Genomic DNA, 19166 nt, shown 5'->3' on the forward strand with positions numbered 1-19166 from the left:
AGCTCCTAGGAGAGGTCAAAGGTGAGACTTTGCATCAAAGATGGCTGTTATTCACGGGATATCCCCCACTCTCTTGTAGTTACACTGCATTTGGAAAGTATTCAGACCCCTTGACTTTTTCCAAAAAAATTTACGTTATTTACGTTTTACTATAGAATATATAGAATATATAAAATAAAAAACAACCTCATCAATCTACACATAATGCCCCATAATGACGAAGCAAAAACAGTTTTTTAGAAATGTTAGCTAATTTATAAAAAAACAAAACAACAGACCTTATTTACATAAGTGTTCAGACCCTTTGCTATGAGACTCGAAATTGAGCTCAGGTGCATCCTGTTTCCATTGATCATCCTTGAGATGTTTCTACAACTTCATTGGCGTCCACCTGTGGTAAATTCAATTGATTGGACATGATTTGGAAAGGCACAAACCTGTCTATATAAGGTCCCACAGTTGACAGTGCATGTCAGAGCAAAAACCAAGCCATGAGGTCGAAGGAATTGTCCGTAGAGCTCTGAGAAAGGGTTATGTCAAGGCACAGATCTGGGGAAGGGTAGGAAAACATTTCTGCAGCACTGAATGTCCCCAATAACACAGTGGCCTCCATCTTAAATGTACACCTGTTCACCTGGCCAAACTGAGCAATTGAGGGAGAAGGGCCTTGGTCAGGGAGTTGACCAAGAACCCAATGGTCACTCTGAGCTCTAGAATTCCTCTGTGGAGTTAGGAGAACCTTTCAGGAGGACAACCATCTCTGCAGCACTCCACCAATCAGGCTTTTATGATTGAGTGGCCAGACGGAAGCCACTCCTCAGTAAAAGGCACAACAGCCCACTTGGAGTTTGCCAAAAGGCACCTAACGGACTCTTAGACCATGAGAAACAAGATTCTCTGGTCTGATGAAACCAAGATTGAACTCTTTGGCCTGAATGCCAAGCGTCACGTCTAGAGGAAACCTGGCAACATCCCTATGGTGAAGCGGGGTGGTGGCAACATCATGCTGTGGGGATGTTTTTCAGCGGCAGAGCCTGGGAGACTAGTCCTGATCGAAGGAAAGATGAACGGAGCAAAGTATAGAGATATCCTTGATGAAAACCTGCTCCAGAGCTCTCAGGACCTCAGACTGGGGTGTATGTTCACCTTCCAACAGGACAGCGACACTAAACACACAGCCAAGACAACACAGGAGTGGCTTTGGGACAAGTCTTTGTCCCGCACACAGGCATGTGGTCCCGTGTGGCGCAGTTGGTAGAGCATGGTGTTTGCAACGCCAGGGTTGTGGGTTCGATTCCCACGGAGGACCAGTATGGAAAAAAAAATTAGGAAAACATTTATGAAATGTATGTATTCACTACTGTAAGTCGCTCTGGATAAGAGCGTATGTAAAAAATGTAAAAGTCTCTGAATGTCCTTGAGTGGCCAAGCCAGAGCCGGGACTTGAACCCGATCAAACATCTCTGGAGAGACCTGAAAATAGCTGTGCAGTGACGCTCCCCATCCAACCTGACAGAGCTTGAGAGGATTTGCAGAGAAGAATGGAAGAAACTTCCCAAATAAAGGTGTGCCAAGCTTGTAGTGTCATACCCAAGAAGACTCAAGGCTGTAATCGCTGCCAAAGGTACTTCAACAAAGTACTGAGTAAAGGGTCTGAATACTTATGCAAGCATTATTTTCATGTCCAGGTTGGAATTATAACTTTGATTAAATGTATGTATGAAAAAGCAGTCCACTTTCTAATGCATGTATTCCTCAGCAGTAACTTAGACAAGCCTATACTGTACATGAGGTCAGGTAAATGCTCTTATGTGCAAAGTAAGCAAATCCAAATTTGTAGTTAGGAAAGCTAACTGATTTCAGTGTGTTGTATTCAATTCAAACTCCCATTGGGACTAGCTTGTGAATAGACACAGGTGGAGGAGGGTTACATAGAATCGCGCACATGCATGTTTTAGCTGGATCTAGTTTAAGGATTGAAAACTTGAATATCATATCAATTATGCTTTTACACACACACACACAGAGAGAGAGAGAGAAAAAGCCTCATTCGTTAGTTGGCGAGGCACAAGGTCTACTGCTTCATTAGCATGCAAACTAAGAGGCTTAAACGCATTAAGACCCACAGCGTGTTGAATGATGAATCAACAAGTGCTTTACTGTGGTTAACATCTATACAATTCTATACATGCTTTCAGGATTGGCCGTGAGGCTTATATTGTATGAAAGCTGACTTTCAGAGATGACTGTCTTCACCTCCTACCCATACCCACCGTGGGCATGCACGAACGCACACCCCAGTGGAGGCTGGTGGGAGGAGCTATAGGAGGACTGGCTCATTCTAATGGCTGGGAATGGAATCAATGGAACAGTCAAACATGTGGAAACCAAATGTTTGATACCATTCCATTTATTCCATTCCAGCTATTACAATGAGCGCGTCCTCCTATAGCTCCTCCCACCAGCCTCCACTGACACACACATGCACACAGTGGATGGGAATTATTTGATTTGAAACGGTTCCCTTTTTATTTCACCATACTTCAGTCCTCCTCAGTGTCTGAGTAACACGGGCACAAGCTTATTATATCTGATAAAACAATAAAAAAAGATAAATAATAACTGATATCCTGCTGCAAAATCATCCAAGAATGCAGTGAAATGTTTTGTTTTACAGGGTCAGCCATAGTAGTACGGCGCCCCTGGATAGCAAATTAGGGTTACGTACCTTGTTCAAGGCCACATTGACAGATTTCTTTGGTTACTGCCCCAACACTCTAGCCGCTAGGAGGAAAAGTTTGATTGAGAGAGATAACATTATGCTTGCGTCCCAAATGGCACCCTATTCCCTACATTGTGAACTACTTATGAACAGAGCCCTGTAGGTCCTGGACAATAGTAGTGCACTATATAGGCAATAGGGTGCCATTTGGGATTCAACCATGATGAGCTTTCTGAATCCAACCCTCTCTTTCCTCATCAATCTGCTCCTTCTTAGCGGCGCTCTGAAAGTGCCATTTAGATTGCCCACTTAGAAATGGCAGCATTTCCTCTGCAGACAACGTAAAAAATACACAGAAACACAAATTGGAACAGGATTGACATTGAGCCTCCTCACTTCAACTCTCATACTTAAGCAGCTGGAGCTGTCTCTCTCTCTCGTATTCATTTTCTCTACGTCTCTCTTTTTGTCTCGCTCTCGCTCTCACTCTTCGTCTCGCTCTCTCTCTCCGTCTCTGTTGCGCTCTCTCTCTCTCTCTCTCTCTCTCTCTCCGTCTCTCTCTCTCCCTCTCTCACTCTCTCTCTCTTACACACAGAGAGCACTCTGTTCCACCAGCTGTGTCCTCACTCCAAAACACTGTGATTCAATTCAAACGGCCGGCTCACTTCTTAATGCTCGACATGGAACGGGGACTAACCACTGAGAGAGATAGATGGATAGATATAGGACTGTTTTGCTGTGAATCACACACAACACTATCAACATATTTGTTCATTCACAATTATCTTTAGTCTTGGCGAATCTTACAATGTTCTCCCTGATTTTTCCTCCCGCCTGAGAAAACCTGTGTAATAGAGTGTCTGGTAACGTTAGTGAACCACTCTTGGGTTTGAATCTCTGCCGTTTAGTTTTTTTTATTGATAAAGGTTTAGGGAAGGAACCAGCCTAATATATAGAAGCAGTTGAGGTTAATTGACTATCTATCATCTATTGAAGGTGGTCTACATAGGTGAGTGGACAGTTTATTAGGTACACCCATCTAGTACCGGGTCGGACCTGGGGCTGTGGTGGTCATGAAATTTTGTCAGCTGGTGATTGTCAAGCAAATAACCGCAGGTCTCACAGTAATTGACCGTTAATTAACAAACACTTTTAGGGCCTCCCGGGTGGCTCATTGGTCTAAGGTACTGCATCACAAGCAGTGCTAGAGGCGTTAAATACAGATCCGGGTTTGTTCCCGGGCTGTGCCACAACCGGCCGTGACCAGTTAGACTAGTCTAAATAAATATGATGTGAAGAAAATGTAGTCTATTTCAGAAGAACAGAATAGCATACTCTGAGTTGTCCTTGTAAGGCCCTTATCTGGCTTTGCAATATGGCTGTGGGCTACACTAGTTAATTTAGCAGACAAGATTTGTGTAGAATTCTGTGGCATTATTTTATATTGTTTTATAGTATGAAGAATACAATTGAACAAAGATGAATGAAATAGAAAGGATATTTTCTCCAATAAATTTGAGGGAGTGTTCTCATGTGGCTATTTTGTGTTGAGCGGTTAACAAAGAAATAGGTACTTCTATATGCTTAATTTAGAGGTATTTATGTAACTTTAGTTGTGATGCTATATGTTTAGATTTTTAATACATTCGAAAGCTAGATGATGCGACTCTGATTTGAAAAAAGTCCCATGAAAGGCATGAGCTCTGCTTTGTTTTTTGCGCAGGCTTTACACACTTCATCAGTCTTTCATTCACAATTTCACAATTTCCTGGCTGCATCCCCTTTGTGTGGCCATAATGCCCCTTAAAAAAAATCCATGTCTTTTGAGGCTAGTGGTCGTTGTGCCCTTGGGCTGACTATAATAATTACAATTCCCTTCTCCCGGCTGCATGCCGAAGCACCCACCTCTCACTCACATGGCTCTCCGTCATGTGATCGGGTCTTTCTCACAGGCTACAAGTGAAGACGGACACATCGGGGATGCAACTGCATGCGTCCTTATCCAATTCCGAGGCGCATATTGAAGATATTGGAAGAACTGTCCACATTTACTTTTTGTCAGCCAACAAGATGAGTAGGCATAACGAACAGCCAAAGGACTAGCCTATATCAATCTACTATTCCCCATAGTACAAAAGTTGACATATTCTGTAAAATAAATAATTATTCCAAAAAGAGTCTGGGACAGTTGTGGGATACGATAGATCCCAAATTAATAAACCACTAGCATAAAATAACCTGTTCAAGCAGTTTCCATACCAAGCGGTGATGCAGCCAGTCAAGATGCTCTCAATGGTGCAGCTGTAGAACATTTTGACGATCTAAGGGCCCATGCCAAATCTTTTCAGCCTCCTGAGGGGGAAGAGCCATTGTTGTGCCCTCTTCACCACTGTGTTGATATGTGTGGACCATGATAGTTCCTTAGTGATATGGACACCGATAAACTTGAAGCTCTCGACCCGTTCCACAACAGCCCCTTCGATGTGGATGGGGGCGTGCTCGATCCTCCATTTTCTGTAGGCTGTAGGCTGTCTCATTGTCGCCGGTGATCGAGCTTATAACCTTTGTGTTGTCTGCAAATGTAATGAGGGTGTTGGGGTCGTGCATGGCCACGCAGTTGTAGGTGAACAGTGAGTACAGGAGGGGACGAAGCACGCACCCCTGAGGGGCCCCCGTGTTTAGGGTCAGCATGATGAATGTGTTGGCGCCGAACCACACTACATGTGGGTGGCCCGTCAGGAAGTCCAGGATCCAGTTCAGACGGATGTGTTTATTCCCATGGTCGTTAGCTTAGTGATGAGCTTGGAGGGCACAATGGTGTTGAACACTGAGCTGTAGTCAATGAACAACATTCTCACGTAGGTGTTCCTTTTGTCCAGGTGGGAAAGGGCAGTGTGGAGTGCAATAGAGATTACGTCATCTGTGGATCTGTTAGGATGGTATGCGAATTGGAGTGATGGGAAATGTATTACTCTTTACATGCAGTGGAGAATGGATCAATGGAATGGAAAAGTGAACCATTGTTAACCAGATCTGGATGCATGCCAAATGGCATCCTGTACCTTATATAGTGCACTATAATTGTCCAGAGCCCTATGGGGCCCTGGTCGAAAGTAGTGCACTATGTAGGGAATAAGGTGTCATTTGGGATGCATCCCTACAGATGCACTAATATCACTCTTTTACCTAGTCTAAGATACAGTCCACCCCAGTCCTTTTCTATACCAACTATAGGAAGGAGAGGTCACGGCAACACAAGTGGCACAGTTCAGAGATGGGAGACCTTGAATGGAATATAGCAGATAGAAAATGATCATGTATACATTCATATCTCACTTATGTGAGGTGAGTCATGGATGTATGTTTTCTCGCTCTTTCTCCTCCCCCCTCTCTCTCTCTTTCATACCACTTTCTCTCTTTATTTTATTCTCCCCATCCTTCCTTGTCTCGCTCTCTCTCTCTCCATTTCTCCTCTCTCTCTCTCTCTCTCTCTGTTTCTCCTCTCTCTCTCTCTCTCTCTCTCTCTGTTTCTCCTCTCTCTCTGTTTCTCCCCTCTCTCTCTCTGTTTCTCCTCTCTCTTACTCTCTCTCTCTGTTTCTCCTCTCTCTCTCTCTCTCTCTCTCTCTCTCTCTCTCTCTCTCTCTCTCTTTCTGTTTCTCCTCTCTCTCTCTGTTTCTCCTCTCTCTCTCTCTCTCTGTTTCTCCTCTCTCTGTTTCTCCTCTCTCTCTCTCTCTCTCTCTGTTTCTCCCCTCTCTCTCTTTCTGTTTCCCCCTCTCTTTTTCTTTCTCCCCTGCCCTCTCTTTCTCACCCTCCTTTCTTCTGTCTCATCCCCTCTCTCTCTCCATCCCCTCTCTCGCTCTCTCTCTTTCTACCCCCTTCCCTCTCTCCATCCTCCCCCCTCTCTCTTTCTCCTCCCCACTCTCTCTCTCTATTTCCCCTCCCTCCCTCCTTCTCCCCCCGCTCTCGCTCTCTCTCGCTCGCTCTCTCGCTCTCTCTCTCGCTCTCACTTTTTCTCTCGGTCAGGTACCCCAGAGAGTTTGGAGGAGAAGGAGCGGCAGCTGTCCACCATGATCGGCCAACTCATCAGCCTGCGGGAGCAGCTCCTGGCGGCCCACGACGAGCAGAAGAAGATGGCTGCGTCACAGATGGAGAAACAGAGGCAGCAAATGGAGCTGGCCCGCCAGCAGCAGGACCAGGTGTGTGTGTGTGTGTGTGTGTGTGTGTGTGTGTGTGTGTGTGTGTGTGTGTGTGTGTGTGTGTGGGTGTGTGGGTGTGTTTGTGTTTGTGTGTGATGAGTCGAGTCTAAACATGTGTGTTGACAAATTATGTTTGGACAAGTTCTTTATTCCCATCACCCTATTATGAGACAACACATTCCATCACATCACAAAAGAAAAGTGAGCATGAGCAATAGACGGACACATTCCAATATTAGCCTGCTGTTTAGCTGTTCAGACATGATGGGATCATGACCTATATTGACGCCACTGAGAAGGCATGCCTAAATGAATCCTGACACATGTTTGGGTGGGCGACGTCCCGCAATGAACAGCCTGTAATTAAATACATCAAAATAAATATAAAAAATGGGCCAACAGTTTTTATTCTATTTATTTCACATTGAGTAGCTGGAGTAAACACTCCACCTTTGGGAGTTTGACCTTGTGTGGTTGGGCAATTCTAGCTGTCAGTCATTGCCCCTGTTGACAGGGAGCCGAGGGGAAGTCAGGCTTGTGCCAGTCAGTCGTAAACATGTCAATCTCACTGTCGATAGCGTCTCTTGAACACGTGCTACTGCCAGTGTTACATATCCACTATGTTCACTCTCGTCTCCCAATATATACATCTTTGTCTCATTTTTGACTCCCCCAGTCTCAGCCCTTTCCCCTGATTTTCTCTTTTCCCTCCTGTTGCTGCTCTCTCTGTTCTATCACCTTAAATGTGAAAAATAAATATTTGTTTAAGCTCAAATTCCCTTCTTTCACGTCATCTCTTTGTTCTCTATTCTTTCACGTCATCTTGTCTTTGGTCGTTCTCTTATTTTATAATGTCTCGTTTTTGTCTCGTTCTTTTCTCGCTCTGTTCTGTCGCTCTTGTATCCTTAGCTTGCTATGTTCAAACTCAAAACTCAAACTTTAAAGAATGTTTGCATGTCATTCCCTTTGTTCTGTGGTTTGTCTTTGTCTCCTCAACATCTCACATGTCCTTTTCTCATTCATGTCTCATTCTTTTCTCACTCCTGCCCTCTCAGATTGCGAGGCAACAGCAGCAGCTCATGCAGCAGCAGCACAAGATCAACGTTCTCCAGCAGCAGATACAGGTCAGTGCTGACTACTCACTGTACCTATTCATTCTCTCTTATCTTAGTCATGTGTTCATGCACACACACGTCCACATGCACACGCACGTGTATCAATCAAATCAAATTGTATTTGTCACATGCTTCGTAAACAACCGGTGTAGACGAACAGTGAAATGCTTGCTTAAGGGACATCCCAACAATGCAGAGAGACATTTTTTGAAAATAATAGAAAAATAATAACACGAGGAATAAACACACAATGAGTAACGATAACATGGCTATATACACAGGATACCAGTACAGAGTCAATGTGCAGGGGTACGAGGTAATAACATGGCTATATACACAGGATACCAGTACAGAGTCAATGTGCAGGGGTACAAGGTAATAACATGGCTATATGCACAGGGTACCAGTACAGAGTCCATGTGCAGGGGTACGAGGTAATAACATGGCTATATACACAGGGTACCAGTACAGAGTCAATGTGCAGGGGTACGAGGTAATAACATGGCTATATACACAGGGTACCAGTACAGAGTCAATGTGCAGGGGTACGAGGTAATAACATGGCTATATACACAGGGTACCAGTACAGAGTCAATGTGCAGGGGTACAAGGTAATAACATGGCTATATACACAGGGTACCAGTACAGAGTCAATGTGCAGGGGTACGAGGTAATAACATGGCTATATACACAGGGTACCAGTACAGAGTCAATGTGCAGGGGTACGAGGTAATAACATGGCTATATACACAGGGTACCAGTACAGAGTCCATGTGCAGGGGTACAAGGTAATAACATGGCTATATACACTGGGTACCAGTACAGAGTCCATGTGCAGGGGTACAAGGTAATAACATGGCTATATACACAGGGTACCAGTACAGAGTTCATGTGCAGGGGTACAAGGTAATAACATGGCTATATACACAGGGTACCAATACAGAGTCAATGTGCAGGGGTACAAGGTCATTGAGGTATATATGTACATATAGGTAGGGGTAAAGTGACTAGGCAACAGGATAGATAATAAATAGTAGCAGCAGCCTATGTGATGAGTCATTAGAGTTAGTGCAAAAGGGGACAATGCAGATAGTCCAAGTAGCTATTTGGTTAGCTATTTAGCTGTCCATTTAGCAGTCTTATGACTTGGGGGAAGAAGCTGTTCAGAGTGTTGTTGGTTCTAGACTTGGTGCATCGGTACCACTTGCCGTGCGGTAGCAGAGAGAACAGTCTATGATTTGGGTGGCTGGAGTCTTTGACAATTTTTAGGGCCTTCCTCTGACACCACCTGGTATAGAAGTCCTGGATGGCAGGGAGCTTGGCCCCAGTGATGTACTGGGCCTTATGCACTACCCTCTGTAGCGCCTTGAGGTCAGATGCCAAGCAGTTGCCATGCAAAGCGGTGAAACAGCCAGTCTAGATGACCTCAATCGTGCAACTATATAACTTTTTAAGGGTCTGAGGGACCATGCCAAATCTTTTCAGCCTCCTGAGGAGAAAGAGGCGTTGTCGTGCCTACATCGCGACTGTGTTGGTGTATAAGTAAGTAGCCTTGCCTTGTGTGAGCCGGAATGGAGGAGGAGCCTATCTCCTGTTTCTGTAGTGTGAGCCAGCTGGAGTACCCCCCCTGGACAGGACGCTAGTCTATCGCAGGGCCTTACCTCCAATCTATCTCCTTAATGCTGAGTGCCTGGTCCCATTTTTATAGTCTTTGGTATGTCTCTGCCAGGGATGGAACTCACAACCTTCCACTCTCATGGCGGACACTCCTTAGTTAATTCCTTAGTGATGTGGACACTGAAGAACTTGAAGCTCTCGACCCGCTCCACTATAGAGCCATCGATGTGGATGGGGGCGTGCTCGGTCCTCAGTTTCCTGTAGTCCATGATCAGCTCCTTTGTGTCACTGATGTTGAGGGAGAGGTTGTTGTCCTGGCACCACACTGCCAGGCCACGGATCTCTTCCCTATAGTCTGTCTCATCATCGTCAGTGATCAAGAAAGCACTCACAAATGTCCACACACACACACACTGATCCCTGTAATTTACCTGTTTATAGGGGCTTCATTTGCTGGGTCATTGATCATGTCTTGATCAATACACTATTGTATCCCTACTATCAGCTTCTCTCTATTACCTCTTCTATTTATCAACACCGCCTCCTTCCTTTCTCCACACGTTTACTCCTCTAGTTCGCTCAATCATACTGTCCATCTATTTTCCTCTTGCTACAGTGCTTGCTACTTCCCCCCCGCCACTCCATTTCTCACACTCTTTCACACTCACCTACGAATAACCCCCGCTTGTCTCTTTCATTCTCGTTTCTTCTATCGTAAACTGTTGCAGAGTTTTCTCTCATTCTCCCTCTTCACAAAACTAACTTTTCCAACTGATCCGTCTTCACCACTGGTGCTGACTGGATGTAAAGACCCTGACCCAGAGAGTCAGCCACAGTGAGCAAGGGCCCCTTGTTCTCTGGCGCTCTGGAGGTGTTGTGCTTTTAACAAGGCTTTCTTTTACAATGCCCCCCTCTGCTTTTAATAAACCACAGATCTGAGTTCATTAGGACCGGGCCTCAGGGGGAGGGAGGGTGTGTGTGTGTGTGTGTGAGACAGTAAAAATACTAGTCTCTATGATCCCACTGCCTTACGGTGTGTTTTAATGTTGTTGAGAGAAGTTTGGTGTTGGCACGTCTGCAGCTGTCAAGAAGTGCAAACATAATCGGCATACAGCAGACCTGGGTTCAAATACTATTTGAAATCTTTCAAATACTTTGAGCGTTTCCTTTAGCCTCCCTGGAGTGTCAGGTGGGCAGGGTTTTACACTTTTCAGACTTCAGACTCTATTTTCTCTATTGTTACAGGCAAGCTCTATCGAGCACAGATTAAGTATTTGAAGTAGTTTCAAATAGTATTTTCAAGCTGGTGTGTCATACAGAGTGCCTCCCAATGCCTTGTTAATGCTCTTAAGCATGCTAAGTCATTTGAAAGAGCTATGTAAACTTTGATTGCATTGAACAATGTCATTGAGCACACATCAACTCCATCATCCCAGACACCCTGGACCCACTCCAATTTGCATACCGCCCCAACAGATCCATAGATGACGCAATCTCAATTGCACTCCACACTGCCCTCACCCACCTAGATAAGAGGAATTCCTATATGAGAATGCTTTTCATTGACTACAGCTCAGCGTTTAACATCAATGTCCCCTCCAAGTTTGTCACCAAGCTTAGGAACCTGGGACTGAACACCTCTCTATGTAACTGGATCCTGGACTTCCTGACGGGCCGACCCCAGGTGGTGAGGGTAGGCAACGTCACCTCCGCCACACTGACCCTCAACATGGGAGCCCAACAGGGGTGTGTGTTTAGTCCCCTCCTGTACTCCTTGTTCACCCACGACTGCATGGCCACGCAAGACTCCAACACCATCATTAAGTTTACTAATGACACGACGGTGGTAGGCCTGATCACCAACGACAATGAGTCAGCCTACAGGGAGGAGGTCAGAGAACTGGCAGTGTGGTGCCAGGACAACAACCTCTCCCTCAACGTCAGTAAGACCAAGGAGCTGATCGTGGACTACAGGAAACGGAGGAGCACGCCCCCATCCACATCGACGGGGCTGCAGTGAGAGCTTCAAGTTCCTCTGTGTCCAAATCACGTTGAGGATTCTAATAAATACCACTTTGATGTCATACAAGCAAACAAGAGAAAACTCAAGCCATTTACAGTATGAACTTTTATGATCACTATGTTGATGTACAGTTACAAGATGGCACATGTTATACTCTGGGTTGTCCTGAACACGTTTGTCTTATTTTGAAGAAAATTAGCGACGTAACACACACACTTGAATGGACTGTGTTCCAAACAAAAACCCTACGATTGTACTTGCTTTAGTTCCTCAATGGCAAAGCTAGGAGAGCTCAAAAAGCTAGGAGAGCTCAAAAAAGCTAGGAGAGCTCAAAAAAGCTAGGAGAGCTCAAAAAGCTAGGAGAGCTCAAAAAGCTAGGAGAGCTCAAAAAGCTAGGAGAGCTCAAAAAGCTAGGAGAGCTCAAAAAGCTAGAGAGCTCAAAAAGCTAGGAGAGCTCAAAAAGCTAGGAGAGCTCAAAAAGCTAGGAGAGCTCAAAAAGCTAGGAGAGCTCAAAAGCTAGGAGAGCTCAAAAAGCTAGGAGAGCTCAAAAAGCTAGAGAGCTCAAAAAGCTAGGAAGCTCAAAAGCTAGGAGAGCTCAAAAAGCTAGGAGAGCTCAAAAAGCTAGGAGAGCTCAAAAAGCTAGGAGAGCTCAAAAAGCTAGGAGAGCTCAAAAAGCTAGGAGAGCTCAAAAAGCTAGAGAGCTCAAAAAGCTAGGAGAGCTCAAAAAGCTAGGAGAGCTCAAAAAGCTAGGAGAGCTCAAAAAGCTAGGAGAGCTCAAAAAGCTAGAGAGCTCAAAAAGCTAGGAGAGCTCAAAAAGCTAGGAGAGCTCAAAAAGCTAGGAGAGCTCAAAAAGCTAGGAGAGCTCAAAAAGCTAGGAGAGCTCAAAAAGCTAGGAGAGCTCAAAAGCTAGGAGAGCTCAAAAAGCTAGGAGAGCTCAAAAAGCTAGAGAGCTCAAAAAGCTAGGAGAGCTCAAAAAGCTAGGAGAGCTCAAAAAGCTAGGAGAGCTCAAAAAGCTAGGAGAGCTCAAAAAGCTAGGAGAGCTCAAAAAGCTAGGAGAGCTCAAAAAGCTAGGAGAGCTCAAAAAGCTAGGAGAGCTCAAAAAAGCACCTAATAGTTGGACATTTCCTTGAGTCATAAAAGTGCATTGAAATGACTTTGACACTAGATGTTGTGCAGAAGAGACACCAGTTAAACCTCTCACTCAAACCGTTATAATAGTTTCTTTCCTATGTTGCACCTATTCCAAAATGTCAGTGAATTTTCTTATTATGTTACTGAATGTATCCAGAGTATTTTCAGATTTTGTTATCAACCAAAGTGGTGAAAAGTACAGTAAATATAAAATTCAAATCGCTTTAGGCCAATTTCCACCAGTGTAAAGGGTTAAACACACTGGCAGCGCAGCAGCACAAGAACAGCCAGTCTGCTACAACTTATCACCTCCAGACCTACTTATTCTAGGCTACTGGGCCCAATGCTCTAAGGGACTGACCGAGGGCTACTGTTTGGGGTTCATACCCTGGCCTGTGTCCCAAATGGCACCCTATTCCCTACATGTTGCACTACTTTGGAGAAAGAAAGAAAACGTAGTGCACTACATAGGGAATAGGGTGCCATTTGGGATTCAGACTTGGCCTGTACTGTACCTCAGGGCCATCCAGATGACATCAACATTATCCTGTGTTCAATTCTGTACCCCCATTCAGATCTTTACTTCCCAGAAGTAAATTGTTAAACAGATTAAAGATGATTAGAGGCATTTACTGTAAGTCCTTCATTCATAGCAATTTGGATGAATGGAAATGACCAAACTTTTCCCTTTTTATGAATCCAAAAGTACAACCGTTTACGTAGAATATGTTGTTTTTCTTTCTCTGGGTGTAATGAGTGTTTGTCAGTCTTGTGTTTTATTGTGAGGGAGTGCCCAGTTCAAAGTGACACCGGTTTCCTGTCATGTGGTTTTAAATGTTCTGTAGAAACAGTAGGGAACTTCCAAGGGTTAAAAGAAAGCTTCCGACAGCCTCCCGGTTACACACACAAGCCACACGCACACATTTCCTCAGGGCCACAAAGGCAGGCCCAAACCCCAGAGGCCGGGCCAAGCTAACCAGACTAATTAATGACCGCAAACCCACACTCCTCCTCTTTTCATCGCTTCGTTCTGTCCTCTCTCAGTTCTTCACCTACCTCCTCTTACTTACATTTTCCCTCCCTTGTTCTTCACCTCCTCTTGGAAGACGTGTATCTGCTCTTCCTCTTCCCTTCGCCTTGCTTTTTCTCATCGCTTTTTGTCATCCCTCTTGATATTTTTAATTAGCTTTTTTTTTATTATTCCTCGTCTCCCTATTCTAACATCCACCCCCTCTCTTCTCTCTCCCTCTCATCGGTCTTTTCAAATATTTTCATCTTCACCTTGTATTTTGTATTTTATTTCCTCATGTAGAATAGTTTTATTCTCTTTCCGCCCTTAAACCTGACCTTGTCCGTTCTACCCAGCAGGTAATATCGTTGCTCCTCACCAATCAGGTGGAAAATTAAGTGAGCTCTCTTGTCAATAGCCAGTATAAGAATTGCTGCCGTGAGATGAAGTCTGTGCTGTTAGTCCACTATAGCCACGTTAAGACCTAATAGTGCACACAAATGACCAATAGATGCCATCTCAGCAACCAGTACTGGACACAATGGCTCATAAAGCCGTTGGGCCAACTGCAATGTTGAAACAAATTCAGCAACTATGGAAAATGACAAGAATGGTGTGAACCATTATGGTAATTGGCTTGTAAGGGATTTATCTAGAGCTAATGCTGTTGTCAATGCACACAGTGACAGAGGATATGTAAATCAGGTGTGTTAGTGCTAGGTAAAAAACTAAAATGTGCGCCCCTTTGGGTCCCCAGGACCAGGATTGGGAAACACTGGTTTAGTGTATTATGATTTAAAAAATGATGATAATCTGTGGGGTGAAAGCATACAAACTGTAGCTCTGCCTACCAAGCTAAACTAGCCCCAGAAAAAAATGCGGACGGACAGGAATCTCTCTATTTCTCCCACTATCCCTCTGTCTTTCTCTTCATTTCTCTCTCTCTCTCTCTTTCTCTCTCTTTCTCTCTGTCTCTCTCTGTCTCTCTCTGTCTCTCTCTGTCCCCTTCTCTCTCTGTCCCCCTCTCTCTCTGGTCCCCCCCCTCTCTCCTCTGTCCACCCTCCTCTCTCTCTGTCTCTCTCTGTCCTCTCTCTGTCTCTCTCTGTCCCCCTCTCTCTCTGTCCCCCCCCTCTCTCTGTCCCCCTCTCTCTCTGTCCCCCCTCTCTCTGTCCCCCCCCCTCTCTCTCTGTCCCCCTCTCTCTCTGTCCCCCCTCTCTCTCTCTCTCTCTCTCTCTCTCTCTCTCTGTCTCTCTCTGTCTCTCTCTGTCCCCCTCTCTCTCTGTCCCCCTCTCTCTCTGTCCCCCTCTCTCTCTGTCCCCCTCTCTCTCTCTCTCTCTCTCTGTCTCTCTCTGTCTCTCTCTGTCTCTCTCTGTCCCCCTCTCTCTCTGTCCCCCCCCTCTCTCTCTGTCCCCCCCCCTCTCTCTCATCCACAGCCGTTACTGTGCCCACCACACCCCAGTCTTTACACAGTAGGACCATTAATACCGTGTGCACACTTGTGTGTGTCTAAATGCATCTGTGCATGCGCTTGTGTGTCTGTGTATGTGTGTGTCTGGTGGGTAGTTGGGGAAGGGGGCTCTACGTTTTCTTAGGGCTGGGGGAGAGCAGGCCAGTCCATTCATCCCTCTCCTCTAGGAGAAGGCCTGTGCTTTGTGTTTGGTGGAGGGGAGGCATTCACAATGAATGGAGCATTCTCCCCCCCTCCGCTTGGACACACAGACCTTTTTTTTTATTTTTCTCCCTTCATTCTTGCCCTAGTCTCTCGGTGGTGTCACAAGATGTGTGTGTGTGTGTCTGGGCCTCCCGTGTGTGCGTGTGTCTGGGCCTCCCGTGTGTGTGTGTGTGTGTCTGGGCCTCCCGTGTGTGTGTGTGTGTGTGTGTGTGTGTGTGTGTGTGTGTGTGTGTGTGTGTGTGTGTGTGTGTGTGTGTGTGTGTGTGTGTGTGGGCCTCCCGTGTGTGTGTGTGTGAACCTTATAGAACCTCCAGGATCTCGATTCAAAGTGTTCAGTGGAATCTGATGGTGACTGTGTTCTTAGAAAAACACTAACACTCTCACACACACACACTATCTCTCTCTCTCTCTCTCTGTCTGTCTCTCTCTCCTCTCTCTCTCTCTCTCTCTCTCTCTCTGTCTCTCTCTCTCTCTCTCTCTCTCTCTCTCTCTCTCTCACACACACACATGTAGAAATATGAGAGAACATGTTTTTCCCTTTCCAGGCGATGGCAATGAGAAAAAGTATTTGAAAGAAGCATACCGTAAAACTTAAATGAAACGCTACATTTCAAATAGCCGCCAGTCCCTTTTAATAGCAGGGCAACAGCACACATTTTGGGAAATAAACCCGTTTCAAATAAACGCTCTGTCTAAATGAATTGTTTACGAGGTTAACATGAATTGTTTGAGGTTTAATGTTTGTTTTGTTACATTAAATAATTCTGTAATGACAAAAAAAATGATAGCATTGCCAGTAAGAAACTTTTATTGTCAGTAAGAAACTGCTAACAGCTGAGAACTGCTGATAGCTAACTTGCACAACAAGTCAACCACTTTGGGAGAAGAGACCCCCAGAAATTGGCCAATCGCCGAACATGCACAGTCAAAGAAGAGAATAATTATTCTGTCAAGGAAAAGTTATTTTATTTTATTTTATAGAAGCATACGAAGACAAAATAAACGTAACACAGTGCGTAAATGATAATGCATTAGTGCAGGAAATGAAGACTGATGGAAGTGAATGCTGGAATTAAACAAATAACTATGCAAGTACATAAAAGCTGTGTGCATTAAATAGACGCCTGGCTCAAATAGAAGCTTGTCTCTAATAAGCACCTGTTGAGTTCAGCAATTGAAGCAAATAAACTCCTGGGCTATTCATTTTACGGTTCTCCAACGGTCCGGAAAGCAGGGATGTTTGTGTGTCCTCTCTGCGCTCCTCTTTACCCATCCTCTTTACCCATGCTCTTTCACACTCCGGAGACACACTTCTCATTTAACCAGTTGAACTGCGCTCATATTCCCCTCATAGTCTCAACTTCTACTGCTATCTGACCAGACCACCACTTCTTTCCCACTGAATACTTAGTTCAATAGTTGAGATCAGATAATCAAAGTGCACTTATTATGATGACGAGATGAGGAAGAGTAAACAAGTCAGGATAAGGAGAGATGGGGGCAAAAAGAGAGAGTAAAGAGAGAGGGGAGACAGAGAAAGAAAGAGGGAAATAGGAAGCGACCGAGGTGCGCTGGTTCAGCTTTCATTTGAGAGAGAGACTTCGCTTTAACTACTTAGCAGTTAACTTTTAGAGCTTCCAGGCTCAGATGAAATAATATAGGCTTTGTTGAAACAATACACATGGTAGGTGGGTGTGTGTGTGCATGTGCACGCATGTGTGTCTACTCTCTTACCGCTCTCTCTCATCTCTCTGGAAGATATGGGCACGATATATAGAGCTGTTTTGATGTGATGATAGTTAGTTAGTTCCACAGGATATATATCTAATTTTGCCCCTGGGGCTGCATTCGGTCTTCAACGAGGTCCAGAGGACCGCACTGAAAATGTGTTATTTCCTCGCTGTAAACATTTGTAAAAGATAGTCCTCTTTCCATCGATACTCCCTGACTGTCTAGCTTTAATTTCAGTGATTATTAGCGAGCTGGACACAGTCAAGAAACTGTATAAATGTACGTCCATTATAATTTCTACACTGTTTCAATTAGGTTTTAGTCATTTTAAAGTATATATATTTTTTAAACTTAAACTGTATGTTTGACACCCCTGATCTAAATTCTCTCTCTCTCTATTTATCTCGCTCTCTCTCTCTTTCTCTCTCTCTCTCTCTCTCTCTCTCTCTCTCTCTCTCTCTCTCTCTCTCTCTCTCTCTCTCTCTCTCTCTCTCTCTCTCTCTCTCTCTCTATATATATATATATATATCTCTCTCTCTATTTATCTCTCTCTCTCTTTCTTTCTCTCTATTTATCTCTCTCTCTCTATTTATCTCTCTATTTATCTCTCTCTCTTTATTTATCTCTCTCTCTCTTTCTCTCTCTCTTTCTCTCTCACTCTCTCTCTCTCACTCTCTCTCTCTTCCATTTAAATGCTTTATTGGCATAATAAATAATGATTGTATTGACAATAAAGACAATGTTGAACAATTCAAGGTCACACTTTATTTGGATAGTCCGGATAGTCCAGCTGTAGATGTTCTACACATGGTCATACTATCAACAAACTATTGATAAGCAACTGCTTGCTAAGGTTACAGTTAGGCTTAGAATAAGGGTTAGGATAAAGGTTAGGGCTAGGTTGAGTAGATAGTCTGTAGAGCTGGGATCATCAACTATATTCAGCCGTGGGACGATTTTCTCTTGAGCGGATGGTCAGGGGGCCGGAACATCATTACATATAATTTGTAGACTGCAAATTGACCGCAAGAAGCCCAAACAGATATAACATTTGACTAAAACATGATAATTTCAAACCTTGCATTCTGTGCCTTCAGAAAGTATTCAGACCCCTTGACTTTTCCACATTTTGTTACGTTACAGCCTTATTCTAAAATGGATTAAATAAATTACAATCCTTGAAAAACTACGCACAATACCCTCATAATGACAAAGCGAAAACAGCGTATTAGAATTTTGGGAAAATGTATTAAAATAAAAACTGAAATACCTTATTTCCATAAGTATTCAGAGCCTTTGATCATCATTGAGATGTTTCTACAACTTGATTGGAGTCCACCTGTGGTAAATTCAATTGATTGGACATGATTTGGAAAGGCACACACCTGTCTATATAAGGTCCCACAGTTGACAGTGCATGTCAGAGCAAAAACCAAGCCATGAGGTTGAAGGAATTGTCCGTAGAGCTCCGAGACAGGATTGTGTATCGGCGCAGACCTGGGGAAGGGTAGAAAGAAATATCTGCAACATTGAAGGTCCCCAAGAAGACAGTGGCCTCCATCTTAAATGGAAGAATTTTGGAACCACCAAGACTCTTCCTAGAGCTGGCTGTCCGGCCAAACTAAGTAATCGGGGGAGAAGGGCCTTGGTCAGGGAGGTGACCAAGAACCCAATGGTCACTCTGACAGAGCTCTAGAGTTCCTCTGTGGAGATGGGAGAATCTTCCAGAAGAACAACCATCTCTGCAGCACTCCACCAATCAGGCCTTTATGGTAGAGTGGCCAGACGGAAGCCACTCCTCACTAAAAGGCACATGACAGCCCACTAGGAGTTTTCCAAAAGACATGTAAAGACTCTCAGACCATGAGAAACAAGATTCTCTGGTCTGATGAAATCAAGATTGAACTCTTTGGACTGAATGCACAGTGTCACATCTGGAGGAAACCTGGC

General features: G+C 44.4%; 1 protein-coding gene across 1 annotated transcript in view; it reads left to right on the forward strand.

Annotated features, from left to right (window-relative positions):
* Window positions 1-7981: 7981 nt before the first annotated feature.
* LOC115192800 (transcription factor SOX-6) overlaps window positions 7982-19166 on the forward strand; it is a gene marked incomplete at its 5' end in the record, with an annotated part of 64612 nt that continues 53427 nt past the window's right edge. Inside the window, 1 exon segment of the mRNA XM_029751662.1 lies at window positions 7982-8042. Within this exon segment, the coding sequence (XP_029607522.1) occupies window positions 7982-8042 (61 nt within the window).

Source organism: Salmo trutta, chromosome 4, assembly GCF_901001165.1.
Source record: "Salmo trutta chromosome 4, fSalTru1.1, whole genome shotgun sequence".
Classification (NCBI taxonomy): Eukaryota; Metazoa; Chordata; class Actinopteri; order Salmoniformes; family Salmonidae; genus Salmo; species Salmo trutta.